Source organism: Tursiops truncatus, chromosome 2 (genome assembly GCF_011762595.2).
Source record: "Tursiops truncatus isolate mTurTru1 chromosome 2, mTurTru1.mat.Y, whole genome shotgun sequence".
Lineage (NCBI taxonomy): Eukaryota > Metazoa > Chordata > Mammalia > Artiodactyla > Delphinidae > Tursiops > Tursiops truncatus.
The window spans coordinates 116,425,725-116,444,640 of NC_047035.1; the positions used below are offsets into that span (position 1 = coordinate 116,425,725).

The following is an 18,916-nucleotide window of genomic DNA, read 5'->3' on the forward strand; positions in this document are numbered from 1 at the left end:
TCTCTGAAAACCCCTGCAAAGGCTGTGGAAACGTCTCATTTTATCTTCTGTGATGGTTATGCTGCAAAATAATTATGTTTTAGACTGGAGTTTTTCAGTATGTGAAGTCAATTGCAGAAACCAGTATTTGGGGACACAGAATTTGAATAGTTAATATGTGAAACAAAGACTTACCTTGAATTAAAAAGTAAAAATTTGTAACTCTGTCCCTAAGAACTACAAAATTCTTCAGTTATAAACTAGGGTCTTTCAATCTTGGCACTATTGACATTTTGGGCCAGTTAACTTTTGGTTGTGGTAGGCTGTATGCCCACCATTATAAGATGTTTGGCAGCATTATTGGCCTCTACCCACTAGATCCCAGTAGCACCCCCCAACCGTGACAATCAAATGTATCTCTAGTCATTGACAAATGTTGGGTGGGGGTGTGTTTTAAAATCACCCTGGTTGAGAACCACTGAGATAAACAGTGGAATGAGAATTTTTTTCACAAAGGCTGTTCAAATAAGATATGGAAGAGGATATAAACTGTCACTCTTTTCACTCTAAATATGAGTCATTTTTAGATCATCAGATGACCATTTGAAGTTTTATCTGAAAAAAAAAAGATGATAATCAGTGCACCTAAAGAAGAAATCTATAACCTAGAAGAATAAATAAACAAATGAACCAATGGATAGTTCATTAAGCGTTAACAGCATAAAATGAGCACAGATAGGGACTTCCCTGATGGCCCAGGGGTTAAGAATTCGCCTGGACCCAAAGAGGACCCAACACAGCCAAAAATAAATAAATAAAATAAATTAAAAACAAACAAACAAAAAAATGAGCACAGGTAGCCTCACTACCACCTTCTAGATACAGTATTTGTTCATGGCAACTGTCAGAAGTCTTAGACTACCTAGAAATCTTCTATTTCACTGCTACAAAGTAGGATTCTTAATTTTTCCTCCTATTCTTATCTGAAAAAAATTGTCTCCTGTAGCACAGAGGTCAAGAATACTATTATCGCAGATATCTACTGAGCATTTTGTAACCATAAGAGATTTTACTTAAATTCAGCAGGTCTCCTAAAAGCTCCTTAAGGAAAGAACACAAAACAGACTCAAAAATATTAATTAAAATGCCTGGAGCCACAAAGCAAGCCGGGGATTCCTGAAATTTACCTAAGACTTATTGCCATCATCTCCCCAAAGGCCCAGATTTCACTTGTAAATAGCTCTGTTTAGAAAAGGGCCAGATTTGCATTAATCTTAAATACTGTGATCTCACCAGTTTATAATATATAATTATATATAAGTATAATACTAAACCTGTATAGAGCATGCAGCACTTTCCACAAAAAGTTATTCGTTTTAATTATAAAAGAAACATATGGTCATTGTAGAGAATATAAAAAACCTATTTTAAAAAAGACTGATTTTAATAATGATGTCTATTGTGTAATAATGAGGTATAGAAAAACAAATGCAAAGGTAAAGATTAGCCAGTTGTTCAAGCAATGAAAAAGTAATTAATGGATTAATGTCCCCAAACACTTCAGTACTAAAGTCATGGATGGCTCTTTAGAATCTACCCATCAATTCTGAGAATAAATTCTGGTTTCATAATAATTCTATTAGGCTAGTCAGATCTGTGCCACCCATGCTGGATAAAAAGACAAGAAGTGTGCATGTGTGTTTTGAATGGATTTGGTATTCCAGAGGAAACCAGTACATATAACAGAAACTGTCTTTCCCAGAGAAAAAATGGAATACTTCCCTCAGAAGCAGAAATTAAAGAAAAAGTCACCTCTAATCTACCGTTTTGGTTTCATCATTTTATAGTCTGGACCTAAGAGATAACCAATCCTTAATAAACAAACAACTCTTCCCATGCGCTCTGAAGCTTCCCAGCCTCCCACTCCCAGCCCGCATCCCCAGGCCATCTCATTTAGGTTCTAATGAGCCTTTTCAAAATCATATATGAAAGGGCTCATTCCAGTAAGTACAGGTCCTTCAGCACTAAACAGTGCAGGCTAAACTACCTGTTCTAGGAATATCTGGCCCTACTCCAGAGGAAGAGGAATAGAAAACAGTGATTAGGGGACTTCCCTGGTGGCGCAGTGGTTAAGAATCTACCTGACAATGCAGGGGACTTGGTTCTATCCCTGGTCTGGGAAGATCCCACGTGCTGTGGAGCAACTAGGCCTGTTCGCCACAACTACTGAGCCTGGGCTCCAGAGCCCGCAAGCTACAACTACTGAGCCCGCCTGCTGCAACTACTGAAGCCCGCGTGCCTAGAGCCCGTGCTCTTCAACAAGAGAAGCCACCACAATGAGAAGCCCACACACTGCAACGAAGAGTAGCCCCTGCTCGCTGCAACTAGAGAAAGCCCACGCACAGCAATAAAGACCCGACGCAGCAAAAAATAAACTAAAAAAAATTTTTTTTAAATTTCATTTAAAAAAAAACAACAGTGACTATTCCAGTGTCCAGAAAGGCCAACCAAGGATCTCTTGTGTGGAGGCATAGGGTGGGGTGGTGGGGGAAGATAGTGATTGACTTGGAAAAAGAAAGTACCCCTAATTGTCTGAGACATCAAAGCAGAATGATAAAACTGGTGAGAAATGCCTGAAATTTCACTGAACTTCCAAGTATCTGAACAAATAACCAGAGTTAGGGGATATGACATCTAATCTTGACACTGCAGTGGACCAGCCATGCTACTATAAAATGGGTCTTAATATGTAGAAATCAAAGTTGGAGTATTCCCACATTAGTATGTCTTTTCCAACACAAAAAAGGTATACAAGTCATAAAATGAGACTCAGATGTACTGATCTACAATGAGTTTTAACTTTTACCTCTGTAAAACAGTTCAGCTCCTTTTTAGAGTGTCTGTCTTACTTTTCAATTCATTAGTAAGTATTAGAGGTCAGGTTCCTTGGAGAAAACCTCCAGGTCTCTTTAACATTCAAACCTAAAGCCCAAGACCCTTGATACGCTCAGAAGTTTTAAGAGAATAAAATTCTCACATCCAAATGAGATTTCACCTAATTGCTAATTACAATATCTTTAGTTACTGGCAATAATGAAAAGAATGAGTCTTCTTCATCTATCCCTCCTCTCCTTCCCCTCTGTGGAAGGCCTCAACATTATGAATCATTTGGTCCTTGACGTATGGTTACTTCCACGGAGACAGATGACATTTAGCACAGGACATGTGAGGCTGTGGGAAAAGGGAAGTTCTTGGCCACAAGAACCAGGACAAAACCCCTGCCCTTGGGAAAAATTCCAAAAATCTCTGAAATCCACTGCAAGGCAGTTAAATTTTTAACTTTAGAAAATCCCGTTGTAAGAATACAAACCACAGCACAGAATTAAAATAGGTTTTTGAAAACTATACTATGAAGTTGCAAGATGATTATTTTCTGGCATTCATAAAAATCCATGCTAAGCGATGGTCCCCAGCATGAATATTTTCCCCTCTTGGGATTGGTTTAAGCTAACTTGGCTCTAAAATCTTTCACTATTCAAAGACGGAGAATATCATGATAATGGCTAACTTAACTGAGTGCTTACTATGTAATACATTACTATCTATGTGCACTAGCTTATTAATCTTTACAACAATGCTATAAGCTCTACACAACATGAACTCTAAAATAAAAATTTTCTTTGGAGACTTTGAAAATCAATACTAGTAGATTATTTGTTGCAACAACTTTTAAAAACTCATGAATTATTTTTAATGTGATAGAAATACTATGTAAGATATTAAAACCATCTAAAATGAAGATATGAATAAAAGCATAACTACTTTAGAAAACTACTCTACTATTCTGTCCTATCGGTCATTACTGGGAAATCCATGAAAACCCAAAAGACCCTAAAAGGCTATAATTCCTTGGATATTCCATCAAATAGCCTTATAATCCGCGCTAGAAGTCTTTCTGTTATGGTTTATTGCAAAGAGGGTGTTCTCCTCACAACTTACCCCAAATAGACGTAACCGAAGGTGCCCCACTTTCTGTAGGTTACATGGACATAGAACAGTTGAATAAGACACCCTTAACTATCCCTGGTGGTCAAGTTAATTATAATTTAGTAAATTTGATAAAATTACCAACTTCAGGTCAAGTTACAAATGTGAGTGTATGCTTTGGAAAAATAAAATTAAGACAATAACATAATAAGAATGAAGATTAGTACTGAAATGTAGAAATTACCCTTCACACTGGCAAATTTACAATTTTGCCAACCTATTAAGAAAGGCTTTTATATTTACACATAAAAATATGAAAAAAAGAATGTATTCCTGACACAAAAACACCTTGGTTTTTACAGTTTGGAGAAATAATATTCTTCATATTTGGCTCTAAGAATAGTTATTTCTCTTATACAAAAGAAAAAGAACACATTTTAAAAAATAAATTTTTATTGTGACCATACCTCAAAACAGAGTTGCCAACTCTATCTTAAGGAAAAAATTTTTTCCAAGAGTAATTTCCATCATAATTTCTTGCATAGGGCTTCCCTGGTGGCGCAGTGGTTAAGAATCCGCCTGCCAGTGCAGGGGACACGGGTTTGAGCCCTGGTCTGGGAAGATGCCACATGCCGCGGAGCAACTAAGCCCGTGCACCACAACTACTGAGCCTGCGCTCTAGAGCCCGTGCTCCGCAACAAGAGAAGCCACCTCAGTGAGAAGCCCGCGCACCGCAACGAAGAGTTCTTCCCACTCGCCGCAACTAGAGAAAGCCCGTGCAGCAACGAAAACCAACGCAGCCAAAAATAAATAAATAAATAAAGCAAATGCAAAAAATATATTAAAATAATAATAATAAAATAAGTTCTTGCACAGGCTGTACAATATGTTTCTGCTAGCAATAAACAGGTCTGAGTAAAGGTTTTCCAAATTTTTTCCTGTCTGCATTTTTTAAATTATATTTTAAGAAGCATCATCAGGGCTTCCCTGGTTGCGCAGTGGTTAAGAATCTGCCTGCCAATGCAAGGGATACAGGTTCGAGCCCAGGTCTGGGAAGATCCCACATGCCGCGGAGCAACTAAGCGCGAGCGCCGCAACTACTGAGCCTGCGCTCCAGAGCCCATGCTCTGCAACGAGAGAAGCCACTGCAATGAGAAACCCGCACACTGCAACGAAGAGTAGCCCCTGCTCGCCGCACCTAGAGAAAGCTGCACACAGCAATGAAGACCCAACACAGCCATAAATAAATAATTTATTTTTTAAAAAAGCATCTTCAAAACCAAACACACATATCAATACCAAACCCCACAAAATTAGCTAACATACACCCATGTAGGCATCTTATTAAACTGGTTAATTGCTTCATGAGATGTAAGGTAGTTAGTGTAATAGAGGGAACATTTGCAGTGGAGGCAGAATAACCTAGAGCTGGGTGGAAATCTTGGCTCCATCACTTGCTAGCTATGTGAACTTGGGCAATTTCCTCCTCTCAGTCTGAGTTTCCTCGTTTGCAAAATGAGATAATTATTCCAATCTTATGAGGATTAGCTGTATGTGAAATGCCCAGCACAGAGCCTGACTCAAAGCAGGAGCACAGGAAACAATTACTATTATTACTCTGTTGTTATTCATGTAAACTTGTTAAAGGCAAAGCATACATTTTTCTTGTAACTCAACTGTAGGCTTTATAATATTGAGAACTGAAAACATAAAGGCAAGAAACATCGTAAGTTACAAAGGACTTGGTATAATATCAGTTCAGCACATGCCTAGATAGGAAATGAAACTATGAAGTAATAATGATGACCTTCAAAACATATATAAAAATAAGGAACATCTTTATTTTTTTAATTAATTATTTTATTTATTTATTTTTGGCTGCATTGGGTCTTCATTGCTGCGTGCAGACTTTCTCTAGTTGCGGCGCGTGGGGGCTAGTCTTTGTTGCGGTGCGCGGGCTTCTCACTGCAGTGGCTTCTCTTGTTGTGGAGCACAGGCTCTAGGCGCGCGGGCTTCAGTAGTTGTAGCACACAGGCTCATGGGCTCTAGAATGCAGACTCAGTAGTCGTGGCACATGGGCTTAGTTGCTCCGCGGCATGTGGGATCTTCCCGGACCAGGGCTCAAACCCGTGTCCCCTGCATTGGAAGGCGGATTCTTAACCACTGCACCACCAGGGAAGCCCCCGTCCTTATTTGTATAAGCCACTCTGAAAGGAGACGACGTTGTCTATGTACAAATCACATAGAGAACTACTTTTCATCCCACAAGTACTTCCTGAACGTCCATTGAGTGCAAGTCATTATGACTGGCAATGTGTGTATGATGGTGAGCAAATGCAGACACAGTTCCAAGCCTCACGGAGCTTCCAGTCATACAATCATACAAATAGTGTAAACTTGTGATAAGTGATATAAAGGACGGTACATGGTACTCTGAGAGCCAGCAGCAGATCTAACCTAATTGGGGAGATCAAGGAACACCTTCCCGAGGAAGTGAAAGCTGGGAGCTGAAGGAAGAAGAGGGAGTTACCAGTGGAGGGTATTTCCAGAGAGAGGAAAGCAACTTGTGCAAAGACCCTGTAACAGAAGGAAACAGGCAAGAATGCAGGACCAAAGGGCCAGTGTGCCTGGAGCAAAGATGAAGTGTGAGAATTAGCTAGGGATCTAAACCGCACAAGGGCTGAGGCATTGTAGACCATATTCAAGAGCTGTAACAATCATTCAAGAGCTGTCAATCCCAAGAGTGATGAAAAGCCACTGAGGGTTTTATGAATGCTTATTTTGGTGGCAGGTAGGCCAAAGGGAAGATGCAATCAGATTTGCAGTTTGCCTTTGGTTTCTCGAATAAGAGCTAAGGAATGCAGATGGATCAAGTAGGAAACAAAAATTCTGTCAGGATATGACAGTGCTTGGACTAGGATGATGATAATGGTGGTGGTGGTGGAAGAAGTCAAAGAGTTCAGGAGATAGTCAGGAAAACCTGATGATGTATATAATACACAGGGGCTGAGGGAGAACAAAGTATCCAAGAAAACTTTTGGGTTTATGATTTGCATGACTGTACAGAAAGAGGTTACCATTTGAGAGGGATCTGCTCCAGAAACATCTTTAAAGCAGTTTACACAGCGCACAAAGGGTCTGAAACTGTGTTATCCAGTTTGATCCCCTACTTTACCCATGAAATAGGATTCCAAAAGATTTTTTTCTATTTCCAAAAATCAAACTGACTCTCAAATGTACAAGATTTTTCCAACACTGAAGATATTTCAAAGATTCTGCCACAAGCTTTGAAATCAACTCCAAATGAGCTCTAAAACTGGTTTGAACAATGAGGCAGCATTATGGAATGAATATGTCATTTCCCATGACAACTACTTTGATAAGACTAACATGCATTTGTTGCTGTTTAATTTAGATATTTTAAAGAAATCTTAACAGTTAAGAGTACTCTCAAAAAACAAAAAGAGTACTCTCATGTGATATTAAACTAAAATATGAAATTTTATGTGGCATTACCACAATTGGAATTATGCTTTTATGTTTGTGTTTCAACATTTTGAAGTGCCTGTAGAAACCTTGGTATTTTGTAGGAAAACATATGGTTAAAAAAAACCCACATAACTTCTTGATCGTAATATATATATATTTTACTATTTCCATCCAGTCCTTGTTAATTTTCATCACATTCATTCGATGTAAAAGATTTTTACTAAACACAGTTGTATATATGCATACACACATACATATACAGAGTAAAGCTAATACTTTATCAATACTATGAATACTTTAATATTTACTTTTCTCAGTTTTAATTTTTTAATTCACACTCACATGGCATTTTCATAGTGGAATACTGATTCCCTCAAGTCTTAGAAACATAAAAACTTCAAATCTGACTAGCCCTAGAAAAAGAAGTGAAAGAGTTTTGCCCCTTTAAAATCAACCGAACACCATCACACCTTAGTGCTGAAGTACTGATAGTATTTCCCTAATTTTGGCAAGGTGGGTTCCTTGGCCACCTGCTTGCACTAGGCCCTGACTAGCATTTTATTAACATTAATTTCAGTTACCAGGATATTACTACTGCTTATACAGAGCAGCAGATTTTTTTTTCCCCATGCTGATTTTATTTCTAGGCGTCAAAAGAAAAGACTGTGATCTGAAGCCAAATATGAAAAATGTCATCTCCACAAACGAGGAGAAAAGTCAAGGGTTTTTTAAAAATCAGGTCTTAAGCCCATTAACCAATATTAGTTTGTAAAACCAGACTGTCTCCACACTAGAGACTGTACTACCAAATGTGGTCCTTTGGGAGCAAGGGCTGGCAAGCTTGAAATGGGTTACCAGCATAGTGCACCTTTTTCTTATTTTAGGGGTTTTTTGTTTGTTTGTTTTGTTTTTAAACAAATCAGACCATGGCTATATTTATTTGAGCATGGGTGTGGGCAGTGCCAAGGAAGAGACAGCGAAAAGACTTTAGGGTTCCAATCTCAGCTAACAAGACTTTCCTACCATCCTCAGGAGTGGTCCATGTCTCCCCAACAGGAATGTGGGCGAGGGAAAGTTATAAAGGCCCTGAGCTCTTCCCTTACCCAAGCCCCCCAAATGACATGACAAACCACTTCCTTCTGGGAACTGAAAGTCTTAAGCTTTAAGGGACAATGGAGCTCAATGCAGGCTTCAGAAAGATGGAGACAGTGAGATGAGATGAGGGGAGGGAAGTGGGGGTGAGGGGATGCGCCCAGCGGCAGAGAGCTAAAGAGGGCGGTCAAGGCTAGGGACTTCGGGAGCCTGAGAAGGCCTGGATCTTCCAGAATCTGTCCAAGTAGGCCACAGCCCTCTAAGAAGCCCGAGGGGCTCGTCTGAAAATCTAGGGCATCTATGGACCCAGTGCCTATCACTGTCCTGGGGAGGGGAGACAGTCCCCGCAGGAATCCGGCCCCCAAAGTGGGGCTTTTCCTGCCCTTAAAAAACCACAAACCCTCACGGAATGAAGCAAAACACGTACAGGGATGGCAGGGCCGGAGGCAAAGTAGGTGTTCTGCAAACGTCGGGGGCGGGGAGATGTTGGCAGAGGTAAAGGGAGGCCCCCAATTCGAGAAACTTTAATCATCACCGGAATAGGGGAGGGGGCAATATGCGACCGGTAAGCAGCAGACAGAAGAGGCCGGGAGCGAGAGCCGCGACCAGCAGCGCCCCCCGGCTTCGGGGGATGACGGCCTGGGGCGCGGCCGCCGGGGGCGGGGGGTTGGAGGCCACCGCGGACCCCCGGCCGCGAAGAGCACAGCCGGGCTAGGCCTGAGGTGTCCGGACACACCCACCGCCGCGGCCGCAGCCCCGCTTACCTGCTCCTCCTCCGGGGTCAGCTCCGGCGCCATGTCGGGCTGGGGCGCGGTCGTGGGCTCCATCCCGCCACCGCCGTCGCCGCCGCCACTCCCGCCGGCGAACAGAAGTCGCCCGGGAGCGCGGGGAGCCCGGTGCGGTGGGCCTCCGCTTCCGCGTGCCCGCGCCTCAGCAGCCCGCGGCCGGCTCGCGCATAGCTAGGCCGGCGGGGCCCGGCGCCCGCAGCGGCCGCAAACGCCGCTTCTGTTTCCTTAAGAAAAAGCTCTCAGAACTGTCGCTCTCTTCTGGGCGGAAATCCTTTTTTATTTTCTTCGTTCCGTTCCTCACACTCCCCCACCTCTCCCGGAAAAAAAAAAAAATAGTGCAGGCGAGGAGCTAATCGGGATTAAAAAAAGGAAACGTGAAATCGAGAACTTTCTAAGCCCAGAACGAAGGGCCGCGGGGGAAATTTTCGGAAGGCCCCCGGCCTCCTCGGCGTCCAGCTTCCTCGGCGGCACTCCGGCTCCTGCAGGAGTCCTCGGGGATGCGGGGCCCTGCGACCTGCGCTGCAGCCTCTCAGCCCCGTTCCTCAAAAGCCGCGGTGATGGGAGGGAGGGAGGGAGCGAGGGAAACGCGCCCCCCTCCCGGCTCAAGGCCAGTGCTGCGGCCGCACTGCGGCCGCCCGAGCCCCCCGCGGCTCCATTGAGAAACTGAGCGTCTCATTCACAGACAGGCGACGAAAAGGGCCCTGCAGAGCTCGGACGCAGCCCGGGAGGGGGAGACAGAGAGGAGCCCGGGGGCGGGGGCAGCGGAGCTAGAGGAGGGGGACGCCAAGAGGAGGGGGCAGGGGAGGCCGGCGGGGGGAGGGGAGACCCAGAGGAACCAGGGCGGGGGAGGGGCTTCGGCGACTGGAGGAGCGTGGAGCGAAAAAAAGGAAAAGTTTCAAGAGGTTAAGCTCCGTGGAGGAGGGAAAAAATGCATATGTTTGAAAACTAGCTGCCCACGGACACCTGGCCTGGGGTTACTTGCTACTACCACTTACTTGTGAGGAACCCGCAATCCTCATCTATTCCCACGTCACTTCCTGACTGAAAGACCCTGAAAAGGTTGCTTACTAAGTCCAGGATGCGCAGGTGGAAGGAGCAGACCCTGGCCCGCGGTATCCTGTAATCCATCACCTATGGCTAATTTTAGTCTCTCAGAAAAACAGCATCAGATTTCGAACCTCTTTCAGGAATCATGCAGCATTTGCAAGCCTTTGATTTTCACTAAGGCGAGCGCGGCAAAGAGCTTGGGGGTCTTACGGGAGTCAGTTTGGGAGTAGAGGGGGCACTGGGAAGGCAGGGCTGAGTCTGGCATGTTTTTGCATCATTCCAGACCAAAAATAAATACTCTAAAAGGGACCCAGCTAACAAGTGAGTGCCACAACTAGTGCCAAAGGCTGAAACCTGGAGAGCGCACAGAGCTAGGCCCACAGGAGAGGTCTTCAGACAACTGAGGAAGATGTCCTGAGTTCTGATGCTCCTTCTAGGACTTTAAAAGCAACCTCTGACCTCACCTCATTTCTGCACCATTGCAATAGAAACTTCAGGCTGCACTTGGTTAGAGAAGAAACCCCTGGTGGTTGGTACTGTTTCTGTCTCAGGTGGGTTACTTTATCCTTTGCACCAATAAGGCTGACTCTAGGTTGAGTTCATTACCCCATACAGGAGTTACAGTTTCAGTATTGTAACCAGATGCTCCTCTGGAAGACTATTTAGCAAGTATGTTTATATGCCAGGCACTGGGGTCTGCACTAAGTTTACAACAATGAACAAGACAGTGGTCTCTTCCACATGTAAGGAATGGAATGATCCCTGAGCTATGTTATTAAGGGAAAAAAAGCAAGACCCAAATAGTGTGTATAATATGCTGTCATTTGTATAAAGAAAAAAATGTGTATTTGTAAATTTATTTATACATAGAAAAGCTTTGAGAGGATACACAAGAAAGATAGCAGTGGCTGTCTCCCAGGAGGGGAACTGGGATTCTAAGGAACAGAAGGGAAGAGGGAGACTTTTCCCTATATGGTCAATTATACATTTTAAGGGTTTTTTGTGTGTTTATTTAGTTTTGGCTGCGTTGGGTCTTCATTGCTGTGCGTGGGCGTTCTCTAGTTGCGGTGAGCAGGGGCTACTCTTCATTGCGGTGCGCGGGCTTCTCATTGCGGTGGCCTCTCTTGTTGTGGAGCATGGGCTCTAGGCGTGGGGGCTTCAGTAGTTGTGGCGTGTGGGCTTAGCAGTTGTGGCTTGCGGGCGCTAGAGCATAGGCTCATTAGTTGTGGCACATGGGCTTAGTTGCTCCGGAGCATGTGGGACCTTCCTGGACTAGGGATCGAACCTGTGTCCCCTGCATTGGCAGGGGGATTCTTAACCACTGCACCACCAGGAAAGTCCCTTTAAGGTTTTTTTAAAGCTTTTTATTGACATTGTCAACTACAAATTGGCATTTTCCATTGGCACTTGCCATCTACCTCTACAAGGATTAAATCATGTGCTGCTGCAGCTGCTGACTTTCAACACCCCTTGAAAGGAGTTCAGGTGGAGAGCAGACATGAGGCACTCTGTGCTCTGGGAAAAACTGGCAGAACAGGTCTTCAGATAGTTAGATATTTTCAAGAGCCAATTTTATGAGCCCAATTCTTGTATCTCCTCATATCTAGAAAAGCACTAAAATCCTTCGTGGTGACGTCTGCTCCTCGTGACTAGCAGTAACCTGTACGAGACTAGCAGAAATCTTCTGTAAAAAATATGTGCTTGATTGCATGTACTCCCCCTTCACCAAAATCACATATATACTGACCTTCCCCCCTGCCTCTTTGAAGCAGTTTCTCAGAGCTATCTGAAATGCTGTCTCCCCAGCTGCGGTCCTCATTTTGCCCCAAATAAAACTTAACTTGCAACTCTCACGTTGTGAATTTTTTTTAAGTCAACAACATATAATATACATACAGAAAGATGAAAATATGTGTACAGCATGGTGAATTTCATAAACTAAACACACCCACGTAACCAGCACACAGATCAAGAAATTCCCAACTTTCCAAAGCCCTCCTTATGTCCCCTCCCAGTCATTACTCGAGTTACCACTATCTTGGCTTCTAACAACATTGTGTGCATGTATGTTTAAATTTTGCACGTGGATGTATAAACTTTTCCAAAAATTTTTTAAATAGTAACAAATCTAGTTTTTCTCCCTAAGCAGGCAAATGGCTCTAGGACTAAGCTAGAGTAAGAAATTGCAGAACCTGAGTAGTACAAACCACTGAGTGGACACAGAAGAGGATGGAGACTCTCAACCCACTATTTACATTTTTACATTTGTTTTGCCCAGTGATCCTCAGGACGCCAGTGGTTGGTGTCGCACAGCTAATTAATTAGTATTGAACTAGAACTTGAATCCAAGCATTCTGACTCCTTGTGCAGGTATTGGGTGAGGAAAATTTTAAGAGAGAAGTTTAACAGAATGAGCTAGGAGAGAGAACTCAGCGGAGTTTTCAGAGGCACAGCTGTGTGTGTGGGCGTGTGGGTGTGTAAGGGAACAGTTTTCTGGAACTGTTGCCTATCACAGTCCAAACAGGACAATGTTTGGAAGTTTTTGAGCAGAGGCGTGGGGAACAAAACCAAGTGCAAGGCGGCTGGCTGGATTTGCTCTGAGTGGCAAAGCTTAGGAGAATCAGAGTACAAAGTCTTGCCTTTAACTGCAGGCTTGAACTAACAAAATCAAGAATGATACTGTCATCCTGCTCAATCAGATCTTAGAGACTGTAAAACAATTTGTAATACAAAAGACTGGAAACAATATAATGGCCCATCAATAAGAAACTCAGTAAATAAATCATGGTACACACATACACTGAACTAATAAGTTCCACTTATTGTATCCTTACCAGGTGCCAGACACTGTTCTAAATGAGTTTCATTCATCTAATCTCTCCATCACAGTATGAGATAGCTGAAGTTTTGATCTTCAAAATATATATATAAGGTAGGTCCATATGTGTTGACATAGCCCTGGACTTTTGAATGCTTGGCTGCAGGACCTCAGAAGGAAGGCTAGGGTAGGGTTGGGGGAGTATAGGTGACAGACAATCACATTTTTATTAAATTAACATGAACTGAAATCTGAAAATGGAAAATAAATTACAAAGAGGGACCCTTTGGGGGAGGGGTGTTATGGGTTGAACTTTTGTTTTTTGCTTTTAAAGCGTAGGTTTCAGGTCTCTGTCTAGAAAGCTTATCCTCCCCTTCCTCCCACCTCCTTCACCAGACAAATCTGACTCATCCTTAAGGTCTCAGCTCAAAAGTCACTTCCTCAGCAAGATCTTCCTTGACTACTCCCTGAACTGCTCCTTGTTACTCTCTCTCCTAGCACCATCTTGTTTTTTTTAAAAGAGAGTTGATCACAATTTGTAATTGTGTACGTGTTTCCACGTCATTGGCCTAGAGTCTGCCTGCTTAGCCAGGAAGGCGGGAACCACATCTGTAGGCCCCTGTACCCTCAGTGCCTAGAGCCTAGAACCTAGTACACAGATTCTTCATAAATATGTATTGAATGACTGAATTAAGAAGATAACCAGACTTTCCTGGCGGCACAGAGGTTAAGAATCCGCCTGCCAATGCAGGGGACACGGGTTCAAGCCCTGCTCCGGGTAGATCCCACATGCCACGGAGCAACGAAGCCTGCATGCCACAACTACTGAAGCGTGTGCTCTAGAGTCCACGCTCCGCAACAAGAGAAGCCACCGCAATGAGAAGCCAGCACACTGCAACGAAGAGTAGCCCCCGCTCGCTGCAACTAGAGAAAGCCCACGGGCAGCAACGAAGACTCAACACAGCCAAAAATAAAATAAATTAATTTTAAAAAATTCTCTTAAAAAAAACACAACCACCTTGGGACTTCCCTGGTGGTCCAGTGGTTAAGACTCCACACTCCCAATGCAGGGGGCCCGGGTTTCATCCCCAACCCGGTGCAGCCAAATAAATAAATAAATATTACAAAAAAAAAAAAAGACAGCCACCTTAACTCTGAGACCTCTGTCTTGCCATTGTCGTATGCCTTTTTTTTTTCTTTTTGGCTGCACTGGGTCTTCGTTCCTGGGTGCGGACTTTCTCTAGTTGCAGCAAGCGGGTGCTACTCTTCATTGAGGTGCGAGGGCTTCTCATCGTGTTGGTTTCTCTTGTTGCAGAGCACGGGCTCTAGGCGCATGGGCTTCAGTAGTTGTGGCTCGTGGGCTCTAGAGCGCAGGCTCAGTAGTTGTGGCACACAGGCTTAGTTGCTCTGGGGCATGTGGGATCTTCCTGGACCAGGGATCAAACCCATTTCCCCTATATTGGCAGGCAGATTCTCAACAATTGCGCTACCAGGGAAGTCCCTCTCCTGCCTTTTTTTATATTTGTTTGGATCTAGGAATAGAGATACTTCCAAAGCTGTGATTAGAATTTTGTAACCTTTCCCCCAAAACACCTTTACTTCTGAACTCTAAAGCTTCTCTCAGAAATTGCTCCAAAATACCTACTGCCTATGAAAGAGACATGTCTAAAAGACAGATACAGAATAAGTAAGGTCAAAGTACTAACCGATGTCTAGGGTGAAAATTTTTTCTTGTTTACTCATAGGCCAAAGCTATAATCACTAGGATGGCTGAAGTAAGCTATGTAAGGAAGGTGAAAAATCTTGTCCCTTGTAGATAACATTTCCCCCATTACCCAATACTTTAGGGCCTGGTATTTACCTACTGCTATTCTCTGCTTTTTCTATTCTTTTCTTTTTCTCTAAACTAAAATATGATCTGGCTTCTTCCTCACACAAACAATTTTCTCATCTGACACCCCTATTTACTACTCCCAGATCACAGGTTAATCAGTCACTATTCTTGATACCTGTTGTTACTTCAATACTTGATACCTGTTGTCTAGAGTTTACCTAACACTCTGAATTGTAATTATTTGCTTATTTGTCTGTCTCTCCCACTAGACCATGAGTTCCTTGAGGGCAGAGGCCATGTCTTATTCATCGCCCTCTCTTCAGAACCTAGCATAATATATAGTTCAGAATAGCTGGTGCTCAATCAATGTTTGCTGAAAGAATGCACCCATCCTTTTCCAGCAAACAAGGTACAATTCTTGCCAAAGAGTACCAAACAGGTTTGGTTACCTTGGGTACTTAATTGCTCACGGGGAAAACATTCAATACAGGAGAGAGGTACCAACTGAGTTACTTTACTCTCACTCTCTTTGACTTACCTGTGTTAATGGGGAGGCCAGAGCAGAATGGATAACTTAAGTCCACAGATTAATCTGGTCCTTCTTTGATGTAAAGATTGGGTATAATAACAGAATCCTAACATAACATGGGACTCAAAAATCAGCTTATTTTACCAAAGCAACCAGTCATACTCTGGCTAAAACCTCAAGGCTTTTTGTCAACTTTTCCTGCCCTACATATCTGAAGGCATAAACCAAAAGACCGCATTTGCTTAAAAAATACATATTATGGGTTTTTTACTCATTTCTTTATTAGAAAGGAAGTCTATAGCTAGGAAGATCATTTCTTTCCCTCTTCCAATGTACGTAGTGAGAAGGTTTTTGGCTATCCTTTTAATCACATTCACAGAATTAAATACAGTTCTTGTTCTTAGAAGTCTGAAACGTATCCAAACAACTTTTAGCAGCCTGCCACACACCTCCACTCAGTCTTCTCTCCAGGGTCACTAACCTGGGCAGCAGAGAGTGAAGGGGCTTCCCTCCAGACTGCATTCTCATTCCAGTTCATCATTTCATTCACTCAGCAAACATATATTGGTACAACAAGTAGCAGGCATGATGCCAGGCACCAGCGACCTAAAGATAAATAAGACAAGGTCCCTGACCTCAAAGTGCTTACAATCTAACAGAGGAAGTGTGCAATAAAGAATTTAACCTTGGGGCTTCCCTGGTGGCGCAGTGGTTGAGAGTCCGCCTGCCAGTGCAGGGGACACGAGTTCGTGCCCCGGTCCGGGAAGATCCCACGTGCCGTGGAGCGGCTGGGCCCAGTGAGCCATGGCCGCTGAGCCTGCGCATCCGGAGCCTGTGCTCTGCAACGGGAGAGGCCACAACAGTGAGAGGCCCGCGTACTGCAAAAAAAAAAAGAATTTAATCTTGCCCAAAGAGAGGCTGACCTTTGCCCTTGGTTCCTGGTAAGGAACCTCTAAGCCCTTGGAATGTCCTGCCTAATAAAGGTGTCTTTGTTTGCATGGGGGTCTTTTGCCACACTAGATAATCCAGTAATGTGACTAGGAGGGAGGGGGACTTGGACCACACGTTATCAACTAGACCCCAGGAAGGGCTGGAGATTGAGGTTGGCCAACCAGGTCTGTGTGACCAAGTCCAATAAAAAACTTTGGACACCAAGGCTCAGGTGAGATTTTCTGGTTGACAATACTCCATGAGTTTTGTCACACAGTTAGTAGGAAGTTTAAAGCTGTCCATGACTCCACTGGGAGAAGACAACTGGAAGATCCATGTTTGAAACTTTCCTGGACTCTGCTCCATGCATTTCTTCCCTTGGCTGACTTAAATCTGTTTCATTTCACTGTGATAAACTGTAACTGTGAGTAAAACAGTTTTCAGTGAATGTGTGAGTCCTTCTGGTGAATTATCAAACCAAAGAGCAGTCTTGGGGACTCTCCGTAACTTTGGGAAACAGATGTGTAGTGGGATGGGGAGGGCACAAAGATGAGAACGGCTAATTCTACCTGCAGAGGTAAAGTTTCAAACAGGTATCTGTTTATTCAACAGATGAGTAGGTATATTCACCAGGTGGATAAAATCAGAGTGAGAAGGGATGGTTTTGGGGGGAAAAAATATAAAATACGTGTGTTTGTACTGCGAACTATAAAGCAGCATCACTAGAAAGGAGGCAGAAAAGGAAGCAAGGTATTTTATGAGACTAGACGGATACACTAAGGCCAGGTCATGAAGAAACTTGCATAGCAGGCCAAGAAGCTTCACATGTGCCCTGTAGGCGAAGGGAAGTCCTTGAAGTAACATGATCAGATGTGCATTTTTAGAAAGGATCACTCTGCCAGTTGTGACAGGGATGGATTGGAGCTGTTGGGGAGGGGGGAAGACTGGTGGCAGGGAAACTGGTGGCAGAGTAAGAGCCTCTGGCAGTGCTGCAGAAAAGAAATGATGAAGACTTGAATTAAGGCCTAACTACTTACCAGTCAGTCTCCCAGTCACTTAAAACTCAGCATGTCCCAAACTGAACTCATTATCTTTCCCCCCAGTCCCCCTCAATTATGTTCTTCCTGGGATTCTTGTCCTTGTTAATAGCATTTAGTCACCCAAGTTAGGAACCTAGGAGTCATTCTGATGATTCCTGTCCATTTCTTACCTTTCATAGCTAGTGAGTCACCATGTCCTTAGGTCCCACCTCTTTCTTCTCCATTTCCTCTACAATCTAAGTTATGAGTTAACATTAAAATAACCAATATCCAATCCCAGAAACCTATAACGCAACCATATTTGAAACAGGTGGCAGGAGGTGACTTTATAATTCGCAGAGAAATATGACCAAGAGACATATTCTATTCAGTGATGATAAATAATACTGGCTCCTCAGTTAAAAATATAAGAGCACTCCCCTGAGATACAGCCTTCAAGCTACCATTCAGCAGTATCAAGTCGTGCATGGTGATAAGTTTGGCTAATATGTTCTTTGGTTCATGCATCTGTCCCCAGAGAGTGTTCTTTGGGGAAGTAGTCCTTCCAGACCGATTATTTCTGGGCAGAGCCCAGACAAGTCTCTACTGATACTAGCATGCACATCTCCTGAAATGATACAGTTGGCTGCTGAGAGCAGACTAGAGCATTCAGAAGAGACTAAACCTTTAAGCAGCCTACAACAAGCTTTTTGGCAAGAGGAACACAATGTTTCTATTGCAGAGTTGACCTAAATTCAGGAAAGAGCTTATTGATATAGGCACGCTTAAATCTGCAGCCAGCTGGGTCATCATTGGGTAGGGGAGGAAGGGGTTTCTTCCTTCACCAATTTTACAGAGTCAGCCCGAGCAGCTCTTTAAGAGCCCAACACTGAGGCTAGTTCCAATGGTGTTCTGAATTTGTGTAATGAGGCTCTGCTTAACCACAACTTCTGCCCGGATCTGTTCCCAGAACTAATCAACACAAAGAAACAACTGCGTGTCAGACAAGATCTGCCCTGGATCCCTCTGAAATTTTGTCCACAGGATACTAGTACTGCTGGAGTGGAACAGTGAAGTCCTTTTCTCTTGTAAGAGAAGTCCTAGAAAAGTGGAAAGTAGTATGGGGAGCAGATTGAGGCCACGGGAAATGGGACACATTTCCTGAACACAGAGCAGAAACTGGTTGGTGTTAGACGCCATCTTCCACTCCCACAGCTGCCAAAGAGCTCTAGTTCACAAATCTGAATGGATCCTGCCTGCTCAAAGCACTTCATCAGCTCCCTTTCATCCATACATAAAACCCAAAACCTCTGCATAACACACAGGCCATTTATGATCAGACCCATCTCTTTCCAGCCTCCTTTCCCATAGCTTTCCAGCCCTACTTGACAACTGAGCCATGCT

The 18,916-nt window shown here is 43.5% G+C and overlaps 1 protein-coding gene across 1 annotated transcript in view; it reads right to left on the bottom strand.

The window, feature by feature from the left end:
* PTPN9 (protein tyrosine phosphatase non-receptor type 9) overlaps window positions 1-9,994 on the bottom strand; it is an 80,353-nt gene extending 70,359 nt beyond the window's left edge. Inside the window, exon 1 of the mRNA XM_019949971.3 lies at window positions 9,312-9,994. Within this exon, the coding sequence (XP_019805530.1) occupies window positions 9,312-9,374 (63 nt within the window). The 5' untranslated portion in view covers window positions 9,375-9,994. The remainder of the gene's footprint in view (window positions 1-9,311) is intronic.
* Window positions 9,995-18,916: the final 8,922 nt, after the last annotated feature.